The sequence below is a fragment of the Epithele typhae genome, assembly GCF_022376455.1.
Source record: "Epithele typhae strain CBS 203.58 chromosome Unknown BXZ73scaffold_3, whole genome shotgun sequence".
Classification (NCBI taxonomy): Eukaryota; Fungi; Basidiomycota; class Agaricomycetes; order Polyporales; family Epitheliaceae; genus Epithele; species Epithele typhae.
The window spans coordinates 1,619,432-1,636,504 of NW_025954194.1; the positions used below are offsets into that span (position 1 = coordinate 1,619,432).

The following is a 17,073-nucleotide window of genomic DNA, read 5'->3' on the forward strand; positions in this document are numbered from 1 at the left end:
CACGTGACCGTGGTGGTAGAGTCCCACAGGCGGATGCAATTCGGACATCACCGAAACATCGATCCTGGCAAAGACCCTCCAAAGCCAGCGAGTGAGTCATGATACATACTCAAGTACTCACTGGGCAGGGGCACTACTGCACAAGGGCCATATATGTGCTTCTGCGGAGTTCTGCGGCTGCCCAGTGGACATTCCTCCCTTCGGTGAAATTTACCGGCAGAATCTGATACGATGAGCACCTAGAAGCGGATCTGTGGGTCCCGGCGAAGACCACCGCGAATGAGAGTGCGGAGATATCGTGCCCTCGTGGTGATGGCGGAGACCACATCCTGTCGTGGCTGCGAACACAGTCTTCTCTCTTGTGATCCACACCCTGCAGCAAACTACGGTTGTCTAGATGAGTCCTGATGCAGCTGTAGACCGCACCGGCGTGTATTCCGATTCTCCGAAGCTACGGTCTTTCCGCAATCAGGACCAGGACGGAGTACTGTACCATTCCGTTCTATCGGATATCTGAACCCTCGACAACCCAAGTACCCAAGTACAATGTTCCCTCAGCAGCCTCGTGGTCATACACCCAGCTGTCAGGGTCGACAAGGATTGCGGCGGACGCAGAGACCGGGACCGTTGTTGGAGGGGCCAGAGGGACCGACGTGCCACGGGAGCTGGACGGTACCCGGGACAGTGGCGATCTGGGAGCCCTTCGCGAACCCTTGCTCGGCGGCGGCCCGCGTGCGGGACGAGACGAGGACATCACTGCCGTCGGGGGTGCCCGCAGCGTCAATTTAACCAGTCATCTAAGCAGAAAAGCACCGTCGGAAAACGGCCCGCTCGACCCAGCTATACTGGTGAGCATTCTGCCCTCTATCCGTTCCTTCTGGGCCTTTTGTTGTCCTGCCTCCCTCCTGTAATCCATAATCTGTAGCTGACATTCCGTGTTCACCCCTTCCTTTGTCCCTCATTCAGCGGCGCCCCGGCCTTCGACGTCCTCGGCCCGGACTCGCAGCCAACTGTCAAGAGTGTCCTCACATTCCTCCGTGCAAGAAACCGAGGTGGCCGTGGCTCACCGCCGCACGGCTTCCCGACCTCCCAGCCAGATCCTCGGCTCGCAGCCATCCGCCTCTCCCGCCTCCCACTCGCGTGCGCCCTCGCTCGGTCGTCCAGGATACACGGCACAACCGGCGCCCTCTGCGCGCTCGCGATCACCCTCACCCGCTCCGCGATCACGCCGTCACTCTCGCTCACCCTCACGAGAGCTTACTGCGGGTGGGCCGCGCGTGTCGATGCCGTACCCACCCGCGCACGAAGTCGAGACCGTCTTCATGCCCCGCTCGCCCATGCCGCCCGTACCGCGCATCCCGTCCATGTACGGACGCGAGCAGGTCCCCGGCGCGCATGTGGACGGATACTTCCTGCCACAAGGCCCGCAGCCCCCACCGAAGCCGGAGCCTTGGACTCAACCCAGTTTTCCGCCAGAGCGGCAGTCGCAGGTGTTCCACCCGCCACAACCGCAGGTGCCGGAGCGACGGGGCCGCACGGAAACCGCGACGCCGCTATCGACGGCGAGCGTGTCGTCGGGGCGCTCGGGCGACGTAGGCCCCCCTGTGCCGGGTAAACAGCGGCCGGCGAGCGGGAAGTTGCGGAAGAATAGCAGCAGGAAGAGCAGGGTTGGGTAGTAGAGGGGCGGATGTTCTGAGGGTTGCTGGACACCCATTTTGCCATGTCTAGGGAGCTCGTCGTCGGTTCTAGACGTGTTGCATACGGGCCTGTCGATCTCCATCATTCTAATTTCATCCAAAGTACCAGTGATCCGCGCAGCTGACCCACCACTACGGCGGCCAAAATCTCCCCGTTTTTCGACCTTTAGCGCTCGCTTCCCCGGAATCAGCGTGGTGTGAACAAGCAACGTGGCATACCACACGGTGCCGTCGTCCCGACTCCCAACTGGGCGCCGCTGCCGTTGCCCGATATCCATACGGCTATCGCCGCCCTTTCCCCACAGAAATGGTCGGCCTCGATAATAATACCCACCAAAACGTCACTGACTCCGAAGACGACGTCTGTGAACCACAAATTGTATGCGAACAATCCGACCGCTTTCTTCATGACGTTCTAACGCGACGTATACGACAGCCTGACCATTGGTACAATGGGTTCACTTCAAACGCTTTCTGGGAGGGCAACCGCGCTTGGCTACTCCGCAGAGGTCTTCACCTGTACGACATTGAAGATCCACCTGTTTGGCACCAAATTCCAGGCAGATATTGGCTTTCCCCCACCAATGCATCATCCCTCCAAGTGGAATTGCCGTGGGCCAAAGTCGCCAGAACAGGAGGGCAGCCAATTCCGGCCTTTCGAACAGCTGTATGTCCCCATTACTCCTCCGCATCATCGATTCTTACGTGAAACCTTAGGGACAAATTGCCCCTGCTCGAGATTCATCTGGCAGGGATGTCATCCTGAAAGCGATTGGCCGAAATGATCAGGAGAACATCATATGTAAATCTCTTCTGGGAGCTGTGGAGCACACTGACCCGTCGACATTTCCGTACATCGTTCCTCCGTTGGCCGTACTGGACACCCCCTACGACTATTCGATCGTGAGCATGCCGAGGTGCGATATTCATAGCAGTTTCGCACGACCTTGCCTGACACCTTACAGATGGGGAGAGATAGCTTGGATCAAGGACATAGACAGCCCTCGTGAATGCTTGCGGTTCATCGATTGCATGCTCAGAGTGAGTGTTTTGCAAACGTTGACATCAAGTGAGCTCACATGCTGCTCAGAGTCTTGTATTCCTGCACGCTCGTCGCATCGCTCATCTCGTAAGTCCTTGTATGCTACTTCAAGTCAGTTCGGACGTATTAACGGTTATAATGCAGGACATTATAACCGTCAACATCCTCGTTGATTACTTCAGGCTTGACAACGATCTGGACGCACTCGAATCTGACGTGCGCGAGTGTCGGAATCAAGGCGACATTGAGCATACATTCGCCCTAATCGACTTTGGCGTATCAATGCAGCTTCCTCTGCATGAATCGCTGAGGACGTGCCGCCGGCCGGCGTCGGAGTTCATCGGAAACAGAGCGTTTCCTCCCGATGACATGATATGGGGAGCCCCGTTCTGCAACCCGTTTGCCTATGACGTTGGGTCAATGGGAAACATATTCCGACGTTATTGGGCGGTATGGTCATTCTCATTGCGTATCGCGCTTGTACTAACGCCAAATTTCTGTGTAGCCTATGGCGGCTCATGTGCCCTCTCTTGCACCTTTGTTCGACCGGATGACGACACACGTACTCCACGAGAGATTCACTGCAGAGGAAGCTCTCTGTTTTTTCCGGGATACCACCTCCCATCTTTCAGCAGAAACATTGGATACAAAATGCTCGACCGAGCTGAACTGGTCGGTGACTAGCGATGCGTACTGGTCGAGGCTATCTCCGCAGGATCAGGCGACCTGGAGGAGACACCGGACACCGCCCCTTCCTTGGTGGACGCCCGTCCTGGAATGGCTCCTCCAGACCGATACCGCTTGGTTCGCGCTCGCACATGTGCGTCGACTTCTCGGTATTTAACATGTTGTTTATGCCGTGTGGATATGGATGATACTCCAATTATTTGCCACCATCACTGCATGACTCGGTGACCGAGGCTCTAGGGCTCGGAGTGGGTATATATAGGACCGGCTGAGCCTTTCGCCCCCTCAACTGGGCTTATTCCCCAGATTTCTGAGTATCGATGGGGTGGCCGTGGATCACGTTGCTGGGATGTGCCTGGCAGCGTTTTTCATAGCAACTTGGATCACTCCGGGCTCCAACTATGTCTTGAAGCACTCATTGAATAGATTGTAGGTGCAGGCTGACTTCCCCTTGTGTACACGAGTGCCGCGCACTGCGCACGCGTGTAGTATCGGAGACACAATTCATTTTCGCGTGAACTTGAACGGCCTCAGAAGCGATATATATGGTCACCTGGTGCTTCTTAACACACGGCCTTAGTTAGCAGCTGTTGGAGCACGACCCGCGCCCCGCGCGCAGCGCGTCACCGGACGTTGGCCGTCTGCGCTGTGCGCGCGCGGGCGCAGCACACTGATCCCACATCGCGCGGTGCGCGCGATGCGCGCTCATCCTTGTCTTGATGCCGCCCGGACTTTCGCTTTTCCATGGTCTATCCTACGATACCATTCCGTTTCCGCTTGCCTCGCGTTCTCCTGTTCCTGCTTACATACACGCGCGCCGGTCCGTAGCCATCAGTCCTGTCTGTCACTTATACCGTCCCGCCCGCGCAGCGCCGCCCTCAGTCTTGCACTCTGCTCGAGCGCACCGTACTGAGGTCTAGAATCTACTGCGTATCACTACAGCTGCTACTGCTCACAGCAGCTTCCGACGGCCATGGAGTGAGCAAGTACCGCGCGCGTGTATCTTCGGGTTCTCGCTGCAAGCGTATATCTGAAGCGTGATGACGGTGAAGGCGGGGCAACTTGTGTTCTCTGCTTGCAGGCGATGCAAATTCCAACGGATTAGCTCGTGGCCGCGGCCCTCGCGCAAGGCGGGGCCACCGATGTGTCCATCAGTTGATGGCGCGCACGGGTATGACTAGGCTACGAATACAAACACGAATGCTCGAGACAGAAGGGACACACAGACATGAGGTCGCGCGCGGTTCAGCGGGCGATAAATGGGAGGTTTTAGGCGTTCGAGCGCAGGCTCACATCATCCCGAACCCGTCGTCGTCGACACCCCAGCCGCCCACTTCAATGTCATCGGGGGCGTGCATCGCTGAGTCCTCATTGACGTCCTCGGATGCGCCCTCAGCAGCCTCGCGGCCGTACACCCGGCTGTCAGCGTCGGCGAGCGTCGCGGCGGATGCAGAGACCGGGACCGTCGATGTCTTGGAGGGGCCAGAGGGGCCGGCGTGCCACGAGAGCTGTACGCCACCGACAGTAGCGATCTGGGAGCCCTTTGCGAACCCTTGCTCGGCGGCAGCCCGCGTGCGGAACGAGACGAGGATATTGCCGCCGTCGAGGGCGTCCACGGCGTCGACTTGACCGGTCGTCTAGACAGAAAATTATGCACCGTCGGAAAACGTCGTACTCCGAAGTGCCAGACGGACGCTTACCTCGTACCAGTCCCGCACCGCCTGAAGAGACTCGACCGGGGCGCCCTTGACGAGAAGCTTCTTCGGGCGGTTGTCGAGCTTCATGCTCGTCCGTGGCGGACCGCCACGCATCACTCCGCGATACAGTCAAACCCCTCGTAGTGCATACCTGTGATAGTGCATTACCCCACATAGTGCATACCTTTGGCCTCTTCCCGAGTTGGTATAGGGGCATAACGCATACCCCCCGCATACCGCATACTGCATACCTCGGCCGGGGGGTCCATAACGCATACCTGTGTATATAATCAGTATTAGCGCCCCACATGTATGCCTTGCATGCCGCCCAAATGCGGGATGACTTTCCCATGTGCCCTCCGTGCCCGACTGCCAGCAGCCTGGAATAGCCACACAAACCGTCGGGACTGGCCGGGGCTCACGCGCGACCTGATCACACCCCAGGCCACCTCTCCCTGCCTCCGCACTATCCCTCTCGCCTTCCTCTAATCCGGCCTTGCTGTCCTCGAGAAGCAGGTGAAAGAGCGCCGAACGGCCCTTCAAGCTTCTCTTCAGGCTGGGGAAAACCATCTCGTAGTCATTGATTACTTTACTCGTATGTAGGCTATGTAGGGGGGAGGAATGCGCGCGTGAGGATTGATACGCGCGCCAGCGGCCAAAAGGGCGCCCTGCAGAAGGGCGTCAATGGGTCTCCCACGATAAGCGCTTCTCTCATACTGCATACCCCCACATAACGCATACCTCGGGGGCCTTCCCGAGGGGTATGCACTATGAGGGGTTTGACTGTAGTAGCTGCCGCGCGCGCCTCGTCCACGGCCGCGGTACGGCCGGTACGACGTACCGCCGTACGGTGCCGCTGCTGGCTCCGACACAGGGATGCCGAGACTGGCGGCCTGTGATGATACAACGGGGATCGTGTCGGCGCGCGCAAGAGACGGGAGAAGCTCGTCGTGACGTACCTCCGCTTTGAGCTTCTCAAGCTTCGCCTTGAGCTCCTCCGTGCTCTCCTCCTCGCCTTCCGCGCCTGGTGTCCCGTTCTCGCTGTGATGCGTCTCGAGCTCCTTGTCTAGCCGCTCCAACTCTGCTCGTTGGCGTTCGTGCGTCGACCCTTTCCGCGGTGTGGACGAGGATGCTTGTGGCGGCGGATATTGCGTAAACGCAGGCAGACGTAGCCGAGGGCTTCATCTCCTTGTCCAACTCCCGCAAGCGTGCCATGATGGGCTTCTTCTCTTCCGCGGTGGCCGAGGAGAGCTTCGCCATGACTGTCTTTTGCTCTTCGATTTTGTAAATGAATTTGCTCCGTAGGTCGCCCAGGGCCGTCCTGGTTGATGTGTGATTGCACGCTTGCGGCGTCCGAAGGTCCTGGATGACAGGCAATTCGCCGGGGTCGCGTCATCCCATAGGCGCATCGCTCTGGTCCGTCGGGGTGGCACTGCTGGTCCAGGACCCATCGTGCCCATGAACGGCATGCCGCAGCCCAGGGGGAAAGAGTTGACCAGGGATAACGGCATCGTCCCCATGACCGTACTTCCAGAACGCGCCCGCGCGCAATAGCCACTGTCTACGCCGAATGATGAGGGGTGGAGTCGGGGCATGAGGGCACAATTTGACTCACTGTAATAGTTTCTGCAGATACCCCGCCGGCGGTCTGGGGGTCTGCAGTTGAAGTCTGCACAGCCGTTGACATTCATCCTCCCGTTGGCACGCTCGCCACATCCGGATCACGACGAGCGACTATCGCCACGACCGCATCTTTGTCATGGTTCAATCGTGCGCCCTTCGAAGGTCCGTGCGAGGCATATTAGTTGCCGTCGATACCGCGTTTCCGGCCCTGGCGAGTCGGACATTGTGATGAGGATCCAAAGAGACCGTCGAGAGGAATTGGGATGTCACTGCAGAGTTGCTGGCGGCGGGTCGGTCGGATGAACAGGGAACAGCAGAAGGGGAGGGAGGATTTCGACCGGAAGGCGGTGAATAATGTGTTGACGAAGGCGGGGGCCCGTGCGAAATGGGCCGCGGGTGAGTCGCAGAAAGAGCCGAGGTTGCACGCGGCGCACCATTTTCCAGGAACTCCTCCAGCTGTGTCTCAAGCTCCTTCCTGAGCTCCGGCTCCGGCGCGTTGTGCTTGAGGAGGGCGAGGATGTAGTCAGCGAGTGCGCCGGGTTCAGCGTCGCATCTGTCGAATTTATCAGCACTGGGGTGGATTGTAGGGAGAAGAGGCAGACGGACATGGGCTCGAGTGTCCTGATGAGCCAGGGCTTGAGATGGTTAGCGGTGTCCGGGTCGTAGAGCATGGTCGGCCTGCCAGAGGGAAGACAAAGCAAGGCCGGAGGGGGCAAGATGGGACTGTTGCCCTAATTGGACGCACTCCTTCCCCTTGGTGGTGGCTTTCCCTGCTGCGAAGTCGCACGGTGCGTATATACCGGCTTCTGACTGGCACCGTGGTTTCTGAGTCGTTCTTCTTGTGAGGATCCCGTGACGCACGCGCGCGGGGCATCGCGGTACATACGCACGGTCGCCGGTGCGCAGGGGCGCTACCTGGCGCTACGCTCTGCGCGAAAACGGCGTGATGTCGCGGGGGCGGGGACCTGTGGGGTCGTATCACTGAGTCCACTGAATCTGGCGAAGGGCTCGATTCACGGTCACGACGAGTCATGAACGAGGAGGTGCCGGCACATCTGCCCCTGCTTGCGTCAGACTTCGTGGTCTTTCGCTGAACCTATGGAAGTTCTGATCAAGTTCTGATCACAACACAAGCGGCGAGAAGAGCCGAGAGCGTTGTTCCGATTTCAACCCCCGTTGTTCCAAACTTGTTCCCTTCCCTCCTAGAGTATCAGAACTTCCTTGCTCGTCTGGGATTTGTGGGTCCCGCCACGGAATAGAAGGCAAGGATATGATCTCGGATGCATTGAGTTTGATCAAGAACATAATGACAACCACATCCTGTGGGAGTAAGTGCTATGTTAGTGTAGTTGTTTCTGGTCCGAGTCACCGCTCAGCCCACCTAGTATGGCTTCCTTTTCACACGAACCGTCCATCCGACCAGCCAGAATACTATCGACGTGCGCTCGCATGGACAGGGACCCGTTTGTTTTCGAACTTTGGCGTCCGCTGCCTAGCGGTCGGTGTGTGCAAGAGGAGTGTCGGGGGTCCTGCCCACCACTGCCCACCACGAGTGCCACGTCAGCAACGCATCGTCGCATACCACCGTCCCAACTGCTACTTCCATTGCCCGATCTTCCTGCCTCTGGCCATACACCATCGCTGCCCTTTCGCCTCGGGAATGGTCGAACCTGATAGCGATACCCACCGAAACATCACTGACTCTGAAGACGACAGCTGTGAAGCACACATTGTATGCGAACAATTTGACCTCTTTCTTCATGATATTCTAACACGACGTACACAATAGCCTGACCATTGGCACAATGGTTTGACTTCAAGCGCGTTCTGGGAGGGCAACCGTGCTTGGCTGCTCCGCAGAGGACTTCAGCTATATGGCATCGAGGATCCGCCTGTTTGGCACGAAATTCCAGGCAGATATTGGCTTCCCCCAACCGGTGCGTCACCCTGCGATGTAAAGCTCCCATGGGCCAAAGTCTCCAGAACGGGGGGGGAGAGGATCTCCTTCCGAACACCCGTACGTCCGCTTTCCTCCTCTATTTGAATAAAACTTATACGAAATCTTAGGGACCAGTTGCCGCTGCTCGAGATTCATCTGGCAGGGACGTCATACTGAAAGTGATTGGCCGACATGATCAAGAAAATCTCATATGTAAATCTCTTCTGGAAGCCGTGGGTCACACTGATCCGTCGACATTTCCGTGCATCGTCCCTCCGTTGGCCATACTGGATACCCCCTATGACTATTCGATTTTGAGCATGCCGAGGTATAGTGCCCTTTTCAATCACATACGGCGGGCCTGACACCTGGCAGGTGGGGAGACACAGATTGGATTGGAGACATAGATAGCCCTCGTGAATGCCTACGATTCATCGACTGTATGCTGACGGTGAGTACATGGCGGATGTCTGATCTCCAGTGAATTCATACGTAACTCAGGGTCTTGCATTCTTACACAATCGCCGCATTGCTCATCTCGTCAGTCATCGCGTGCTATTTTCAGTCTTTGGGGGTCCTCACGTTCATGTATAGGACATTATAACCTTCAACATACTCGTCGACTACTTCAGGGTCGATAATGATGCAGATGCACTCCAAAACGACATACGTAAGCGTCGGAATCGAGGCGACATTGAGCATACGTTTGCTCTAATCGACTTCGACAAATCCATGAAGCTCCCCCCCACTGAATCGCTGAGAACGTGCCGTCGGCCGGTGTCGGAGTTTATTGGCAATAGAGTGTTCACTCCTGATGACATGATGTGGGGAGCCCCGTTCTGCAACCCGTTTGCATGGGACGTTGGGTCAATGGGAAACATATTCCGACGTTATTGGGCGGTATGGTCATTATCACTGTGCATCGTGCTTGCACTAACACCAAAATTCTGTGTAGCCTATGGCGGCTCATGTGCCCTCTCTTGCGCCATTGTTCGACCGGATGACGACACACGTAGTCCACGAAAGATTCACTGCAGAGGAAGCTCTCCGCTTCTTCCGGGACACCACTGCCCGTATTTCGGCAGAAGCATTGGACAGCAAATGTCCCTCAGACCTGGACTGGTCGGTGACTAGCGATGTGTACTGGTCGAGGTTATCTCCGCAGGATCAGGCGACCTGGAGGAGACACCGGACACCGCCCCTTCCTTGGTGGACGCCGATCCTGGGATGGCTCCTCCAGACCGAAACGGCTTGGCTCGCATTCGCATATGTGCGTCGACTTCTCGGGGTTTAAAATTATGTACCGTCTGGATACGGTTGATACTCCAATTATTTCCCACCGTCACTGGTGCTTCTGTGTGACTCGGTGACCACCCTAGGGCTCCCAGTGGGTATATAAGACCGGTTGAATTCGCCCCTCATGCCATCCACTCGTCCATTCCCTTCTTCTAGTCGTTTGCGACATGGCTCCCCCACCACGTACTCAGACTCTTTCCTTCGCCCCAGGAAATTACGCGAGACTCAAAGAGGATATCCCAGACACGGAGTGGAAAGCTGGAACGATTGTTCGCATCCTAGGTCATGTTCCAGAGCCATTTCCACCTGTACCGGGAATGGTGCGTTCTTCGTCATCCCACCTGATCTATGCTCAACAGGTTGCATGCCGACCACGAATACCAGAACCCACCTCCCGCCCCGCCACAGTCTGACAGTAATGTGCTCTACTTCTTTGAGTGCCTTGAGCCAGGGTTCTGGAACCAGGTCATGGTTTCCTCCCCTGGTCAAGGTGCAAAGATTCCTCCCGTCAAACATGCCGATCTGCTTGTGCTGGACCAGCAGGGGCAGATGTGGCCACCAGGGACGAATGCGCTGCGCAGCGGCACTGAAGTAAGACACACAGTCCTCTCTGTTTTCAGAGGTTCACCGAGTCTTTCTAGGTTTGTATCACCTCGAAGACAGATTTCATCCCTATCGACGCCTCGTCTGCCGTTTTTTCATACAGGAAGTTTCCACCGCCACCGCCTCCGCATATCGCTCACAAGTTGTACTCTGCACCGGCATACACACGCTGCACGATTGAGGATCGAACCACAGTCAGCCAACAGGTAAGACGTTTGTTACGTCCGCCTCATCCCTAAAGCTCATTTTTGGCCGGTGAACAGGGCAGGCTCACTGCAGTACCCGGTAATATGGGGCAGACCAGATATGTTCTACACACCACGCTGAAGATCCCGTGCATGATCCGGCGTCCCTACTGGGGCGCCAAGTCCCGGAGCTGGTTTGAGCCAGTGCCTGCGGACTTCGCGGAGGACCTGGCTCGAAAGGCCTCCCGGCTTCCCGAGCCCTCGGAATATCGATGGAACATCCAACGCCGCTGAGATGTACCAATGTGTTGACCCGGCAATGTGTATTACTCCTATGCAAGTGCTCACGAAATGTATTGAATGTTCGGATTGATTTCGTCTCGTGTTCATGAGTGCCGCACACTTCAAGTATGGTCTCCAATACGAACCTCAACCAATCGCGTGCGGACGGACTGATGCGAGGCTACGACACCGACTGGGGATATTCCGGGATATATTGGTATCTGTACGGCTACTATTGCGTCCTGCGCAGTATTGAATGGCACGACGCGCGAATCCATGGGCTCTCGTTAGTGCAGGCTAGAGCGATGCCGATCGGCAGCTTCGTATCGACTGCGGCCGTGTATCTCAGCCCGAGCGAGTAGATGCTTCAAAATTGGCTGGTGGCATCGGCACTCGCGTAAGGCAGGGCCACCGATTTGTCCATTAATCGTTGGCGTGTGCGGGTATGGCTATACTACGAGTACAAACACGAATGCTCGGGGAGGAAGGAAAACAGAGACATGAGGTCGCGCGCAGTTTAGCGGGCGGGAAATGAGAAGTTTCAGGCTTTCGGGTGTAGGTTCACACCATCCGGTGAGTCTCCTTCGGCCACTTGCGCATGGGTAAATACAGCAGGTCGAATCCAGAGCCTCCGCTCCTCCTAGGAGCAAACACCAAAAACGGGCGGTCAGCCTCCGGCCCCTCTGCCCGCTTCGGTATAAGACCAAACCTGCTCCCACTCCCGCTTCTAATCTTCCTTGTTCCGTTACCCAAACCCATCTTCTGCATATACATTTGCTTTCTACACACCACCGGTCGACATGTCGTACACCTCCAGCACCATCGTCGGCGGCTCCTGGGCGACCCCGAGCGGCACAGCCTTCTTCCGCTTGGACGGAGAAGACTACGTCAAGGTGCCGATGGCCCGGCTGCGCGCGGAGTACTTTTCGTGGGAGGCGGCGCGGGCGATGAGGATCTTCGATGAGGAGGAGGAGCGCATCCGCAAGGCGGAGGAGCAGGAGCGCGAGACAGCCAAGGGTACGTCGACGTCGTCCGTCGCGGGGCGCTGTGCTGGTGGCTGACATCGGGTGTGGCAGATGTGCGCGTCGAGCAGACCGTCGAGGACGCCGAGGCCCTGGCGGCCGAGGTCGAGACGCGGGCGTGCACGGGCAGGACCATCGACGTCGACGCGTTCTTCCGGAGCGCGGTTGGGGACGAGTGGGCGGACGAGCTCGCGGGCGTGTCCGAGGCGGCCGACGTCTCGATCCCAGTACTGGACACCGAGGAGGCGTATGTTGCGTGGCTGGTGGCGGGCGACCTCAGCCTCGACTCCTGCGCTGGCGTCCAGGGCGAAGACGCGTACACGACCATCGCGGTCGTCGACAGCGTCGCAGCACCGGCGGACGCCGAGCCTCCGATCGCGCGCGCCGTGGGGGCTGACGGCGGGGTGCCTCCCCGTGCGGCCCTGCACGGCCTCGAGCGCGCCCGCGAGAGGAAGAGGGGAGGTCGGGTCGCGCTTGGGAGCGGCGGCAGCAGCATCACCACCACTACCGCCGCCGCCGCCAGCACCGGCACCAGCACCAGCAACGACAAGGCCCCAGGCGGACCAAAGCCTCCAACCGCGTCCGCGTCCGCGTTATCCGACTCCGCGGCGCACCGCATGGCGAGCTGGCTCTCCGCATGTGCAGCTGCGCGCGAGGGCGAGAGCGAAGGCGCGTCCGCTGCCGAGAGGACGAGGGGACGGAAGGCCCGCAGGCTCGACGCGGAAAACACCGGCGGCCCTAGAGGGTTCCGGGGGTGCGACGTGAGGGACTGGCTGGCCTCCGTCGCGAGCCCGTGGGATGGCGGGGCGGCGGGGACGAGGGCGGTAGAGGGGGAGTTCGCCGCGCTGGTGGGCACGGGCAAGGGTAAGGGCAAGGGGCGCGGCGGGGCTTCGTCGCAGCAGCGGCGCAAGTGCATATCGGCGAAGAACGGGGACCTAGTGGGCAAGGTGAGCGTCGGCCGTGGGGCGCGGCTCGTCGCATTGACACCGCTGAACTGTCATGAAGACCCGCAAGGCCTTCGCGTCCGTTGGCAACAAGGCGTCCTAGGCGCGTCGACAATAAGGAACGGTCAGTTCAGTCTCGACGCACAGCAGACAAAGGTACTTACAGGCGCATCTAGTGGATCGAAGAACCCGTGACATTCCGCACAACATCAAGACGTTGATCAGTTGAGCCCAGGTGAGTCTCCCTCTCTTCCCAAGGGAGGGACTTCGGTCCTGGCGCATACCTCTTCGTGGTCCTTGGGACGAGTACCCGCTTGTCACGCCACCTCCTCCTCTGGAGATGGTGAACTTGGCAAGCGGGGAAACCAAAATGCGCGTATAGTACGTTGGTACCTGTGTGGTTTCAAGTAGCATGTCAGGACTACCTATATCGCATGAACCTGAGGGACAAACATCGGTAGTTGGCGCTGCTCGGAATCCCCACGTGGCCCATGCGGAAAAAATCGTCACAAATGAGCTGCTTCTTGTCGAAGAGCCATGGTTGGAGGAGGCTACCTCTCGCAGATACCGCACTACACCTGAGGAAGATACGTAAGGTTAGTCGAGCGTCGCGCGATTGCCAATGGTATCAGAACTTGATGAAACGGAAATCGAAGTGAATCGTAAAACTTGAAGGAGAGTGAAAGGGCAGCATGAGAAAGGTACGACAGTTTTGGTGTCAATCATGAAATATATGTTCAAGCACAGCTGGGACTTGGTGCATTTCCCAACAAGAGTATTAATGATGCGGGTGACGGTATGAGTGTAAGGCGAGACGCGGCGACCAGCCCCAGCGTCGAGTTCTAAATTGATTAAATGGAGCGTGGGATACGAGCACGATGGTGCAGAATCACGACACGAAGCTACACGAGGAGAAATTAAGCACAGCACTTCGAAAGCGCCGTAAGAGCTGCATATCAAAATCTAAGCGGGTTGGAACAAAAGCGAACAAGAGTCAAGACAGAGGGCGTGGGGCCGCTACAACCCAGCCGCACTGGCTTCGTTGAGCAGGACTTTTCTCTTGTCCGCCAGGTTCTTGTTCTCGATCTCGGCTGCAGCCAAGAAGTTTTCGACTTTAGGTCGGCAGTTTCGTACGCAGTGGTCAGAAGACCAGGTAGCCTCACCCACAGGGTACCTGCAGAAGCCGTCAGGAAGCTCGTCGATATGAAAATACAGGGAACACGTACCCGTCCCACTTGACCAACCACATGAACTTCGACCCGCCTTCTGTCGGAGACCAGTCGGTGGCCGGGTCGAATGGGCGCCGGCCGATGATACGCTCAATGAAGTACTGGCCGGTGTCTTCCGCCGATCCAGGATGATCGCAGTCTGGACGGAGGCACGCAGCCTCCTCCCACGCCACTTCGCGGCGCAGCTCTTGCACTTCTCTGTCACAAATATGAGGCGGCGGAACTAAAGAAACTCGGGAGGAGACGCACTCGCTTGTTTCGCAAGGGGGGCAGTGCCAATCGTCCTCCGCGCGAGGGTCGTCTTCAACGAGTCCCACACAACCGTAATGATACCACCCGTTGCAGCTAAGCAACAGAAGCGTCAGTGGAGGAAACGATATTGTGGGTCCTCTATGCACTCACTTATCGCAAGCCACCATCTGAATGGGATCGTCAGCGGGATCGTCAGATCTCCGACGTCGTCGAGCGGCGAAACCACCAACCTCGCCTGCACCATCATCATCGACTTTGTTTGGCCACGGGCAATTGGTCCCAATCTGTGGCGCCTCGTATCGCCTTTTCGTTTTTGGAGTGACCTGTGGGGACGATGGCGGCACCTTCACCTTCAACTTGATAGGAGTGGTGACGAATGGGCGACCCTTGCGCCTGTTGCTGGCCCGTTTTGTGCTCTTCGAGATCGCAGACTTGCTCTCGCCACCCGCACGAGAGGCGCTTGAGGTTTCGAGTTTGACGGCCCCCATCGTTTTGCGGCGCTTGGCAGGACGTTGATCATGCGACGAGGACTTGTTGGCCTCCCTCTTGATCCTGGCGGGGGCGGACCGCCGGGTTGCCTCCTCGTCTTCTTGGGTTGAGGTTCGGTTGAGACTGCTCGAGCGTCTCCATGACCTCATCAGATGAGAGAGAGGAAAGGGAAGACAAGGATTCAACAGACGGAGAACGATGACGCAGTGCTACTGCGTGAAAGGCAGGGGGGCGGAACGGGACTCTGGGGACGAAGGTGGAACGCTGGAAAGGATGGAAGATGTCGCTGCGGATAAGTTCTTGAATGGTTGGGCAAGCGAGGTGGGGGTGGGGGTGCAATCGGTGTTGGACTTGAGGTAGTAGTGTTGATTGTGGCTTCTGACGATACAGTGATGGACCGAGAGGGTGGGAATTGTCGGCCGGAGTCGTATGGTTCACATGAGGTAGCAGCGTGTATGGTGAGATCTGGGAGAAGCTTCGGCCCTCTAAGGAGCGGCGAATTTCCTGCTCGTCGACAAGAGAACTTCCCCGTCGACTGAGAGAGTCCAAGCTCGTCTCGTTTTCGAAGCCATCCTGGTAAGCAGGAGAGTGGCCCCATGCGGATTCCGAAGGCGAGGAAGCATCTATAGCACATGCGAAGCCGCTTATGAGGTTAGTTAGGCAGAAGTGGGGTAGAATCTACTCACCGCTGTCCATACTATTTGGGGTCCACTTCGCGGGTGCGAGTGGTTGTGCAGTATACGTTGAGGTGGTAGCATACGTTTTTGAAGCTAGTCATAGTCCATATTACGAAGTGTAGTATGCCATAGAATGCGTATGCACTCACGCGGGTCAGGGGACGAACCGTAGACCGTCTGAGACGCAGTCGAGTACCGCATATATGCGGGGCTTGGCAATTCGACTTCCCTCGCTTCCACCCCGACATCTACCATGGAGGGCTGCTCCGACTGCACCACAGCGTCCAGTGTTCCAGAGGGGGACGAGATCAATCGCATCCACTCCGGCGTCTGCCATAGGACGCACGACAGGGGAAGTGTTGATCCCGACCTCATGGTGGAGGACGACAGGCTTCGCAGCGTCGGGTCTCCTAAGGTTTCCACCAGCTCCGCGATGCTGCGTTCGAGCCGCTGGAGCCGTTCTAGCACCGTCGGCGCTCCTTCACCGTCTGCGTTGGTCGCCGAAGGGCTGCCCATGACCTGTTCGAGACGCTCCGCCTTGCCCAAAAAGATCTTGGACGCCTGTAGGAGATTGCCGTGCACTTGGAGGAGCGTCTGGTTGTCATCCCGGCGCGCCGTGTTCAGCTCGGTGACCGCGTCTTTGGTCTGCTGCAGGGTGGCTGCGGTCTGGTCGAGCCGCTCGTTCGTGTTCTTCGAGATGCCTCCGAGGACAATCTCAACGCGGTCGAAGCGCGCCATGGTCAGGGCGTAGCTTCTGTCAAGCGTTTGGAAGAAGGTGTTTTCTAGGTGGCGGAATAGAAGGGGGGCGTTTGGATACTCCTGCATCTGGCCTTGTGCTGCCATGGGATTTGCAGGGGACGGGCCATGGGTCGAAACGGCGGCGTCGGGAACAGTGGACGATGCCATTTGTGGGTGCTGTGGTGGAGGTAGAGGGGGCGCGTATGGATTCATCTTGTGGACGCGACGCGCCTGATTAGGGCGCGTCCCGTAGTGAAAACATGGGAACGCACTTGGAGCTTATCGTGCAACTTCTTTATGAGCGGTGATAAAGTTGTACGCTTGCCCACAGAGGTGCAACGAGCAAGAGGTGCGGAGATGCGTTGGAGGTGCGAGTTCAAGGAAGTGGTTGTGGGCAGAGGAGAGGGGGCGGCAGAAGCACGGATTTGCCGAGCCCCGCGACGCGACGGCTGAGCGCGTCATGCGCCGCGATCACGTGGTGGAGGTTGTCCATACTTCCGAACGTCCACTGAGCACTCTTGAGTTTCGACACATTAACCAATGGGCCCGTGGCTCCTGAAGATGTCCGCGAACCATGTTGCGCGGTTTTCGAATCCCGCTGCGAACTCCTAACGCAATGTCCCAGCCAACACCGACGAGTGGCGCTTCAAAGCAGTGCTAAGCTCAAGACG

The 17,073-nt window shown here is 57.8% G+C and overlaps 6 protein-coding genes across 6 annotated transcripts; 4 read left to right on the forward strand and 2 right to left on the reverse strand.

Annotated features, from left to right (window-relative positions):
- Nucleotides 1–2,004: 2,004 nt before the first annotated feature.
- On the forward strand, nt 2,005–3,583 carry BXZ73DRAFT_39167 (uncharacterized protein; the record flags this gene model as incomplete). The annotated part of the gene is made up of 6 exons (XM_048018322.1): nt 2,005–2,364; nt 2,415–2,614; nt 2,663–2,738; nt 2,788–2,826; nt 2,884–3,189; nt 3,245–3,583. 6 exons carry the CDS (start codon nt 2,005–2,007, stop codon nt 3,581–3,583), a joined length of 1,320 nt encoding a protein of 439 aa, XP_047882913.1.
- Nucleotides 3,584–4,715: 1,132 nt separating this feature from the next.
- Nucleotides 4,716–7,417, reverse strand: BXZ73DRAFT_97037 (uncharacterized protein; the record flags this gene model as incomplete). The annotated part of the gene is made up of 6 exons (XM_048027234.1): nt 4,716–5,063; nt 5,127–5,239; nt 5,965–6,016; nt 6,083–6,204; nt 7,181–7,299; nt 7,353–7,417. 6 exons carry the CDS (start codon nt 7,415–7,417, stop codon nt 4,716–4,718), a joined length of 819 nt encoding a protein of 272 aa, XP_047882914.1.
- Nucleotides 7,418–8,571: 1,154 nt separating this feature from the next.
- Nucleotides 8,572–9,979, forward strand: BXZ73DRAFT_39962 (uncharacterized protein; the record flags this gene model as incomplete). Its single annotated transcript, XM_048018480.1, has 6 exons — nt 8,572–8,763; nt 8,814–9,013; nt 9,061–9,136; nt 9,187–9,225; nt 9,280–9,585; nt 9,641–9,979. Coding segments are annotated over 6 exons (1,152 nt in total), but the record flags the coding sequence as incomplete, so codon positions are not given.
- A 287-nt stretch (nt 9,980–10,266) lies between these two features.
- On the forward strand, nt 10,267–11,063 carry BXZ73DRAFT_74044 (uncharacterized protein; the record flags this gene model as incomplete). The annotated part of the gene is made up of 4 exons (XM_048021973.1): nt 10,267–10,301; nt 10,341–10,572; nt 10,623–10,790; nt 10,848–11,063. The coding sequence occupies 4 exons, from the start codon at nt 10,267–10,269 to the stop codon at nt 11,061–11,063; spliced, it is 651 nt and encodes a 216-aa protein (XP_047882916.1).
- A 788-nt stretch (nt 11,064–11,851) lies between these two features.
- On the forward strand, nt 11,852–13,120 carry BXZ73DRAFT_97039 (uncharacterized protein; the record flags this gene model as incomplete). Its single annotated transcript, XM_048027235.1, has 3 exons — nt 11,852–12,068; nt 12,128–13,020; nt 13,079–13,120. 3 exons carry the CDS (start codon nt 11,852–11,854, stop codon nt 13,118–13,120), a joined length of 1,152 nt encoding a protein of 383 aa, XP_047882917.1.
- A 914-nt stretch (nt 13,121–14,034) lies between these two features.
- On the reverse strand, nt 14,035–16,615 carry BXZ73DRAFT_97040 (uncharacterized protein; the record flags this gene model as incomplete). The annotated part of the gene is made up of 6 exons (XM_048027236.1): nt 14,035–14,191; nt 14,244–14,444; nt 14,496–14,591; nt 14,649–14,665; nt 14,729–15,087; nt 15,814–16,615. The coding sequence occupies 6 exons, from the start codon at nt 16,613–16,615 to the stop codon at nt 14,035–14,037; spliced, it is 1,632 nt and encodes a 543-aa protein (XP_047882918.1).
- Nucleotides 16,616–17,073: the final 458 nt, after the last annotated feature.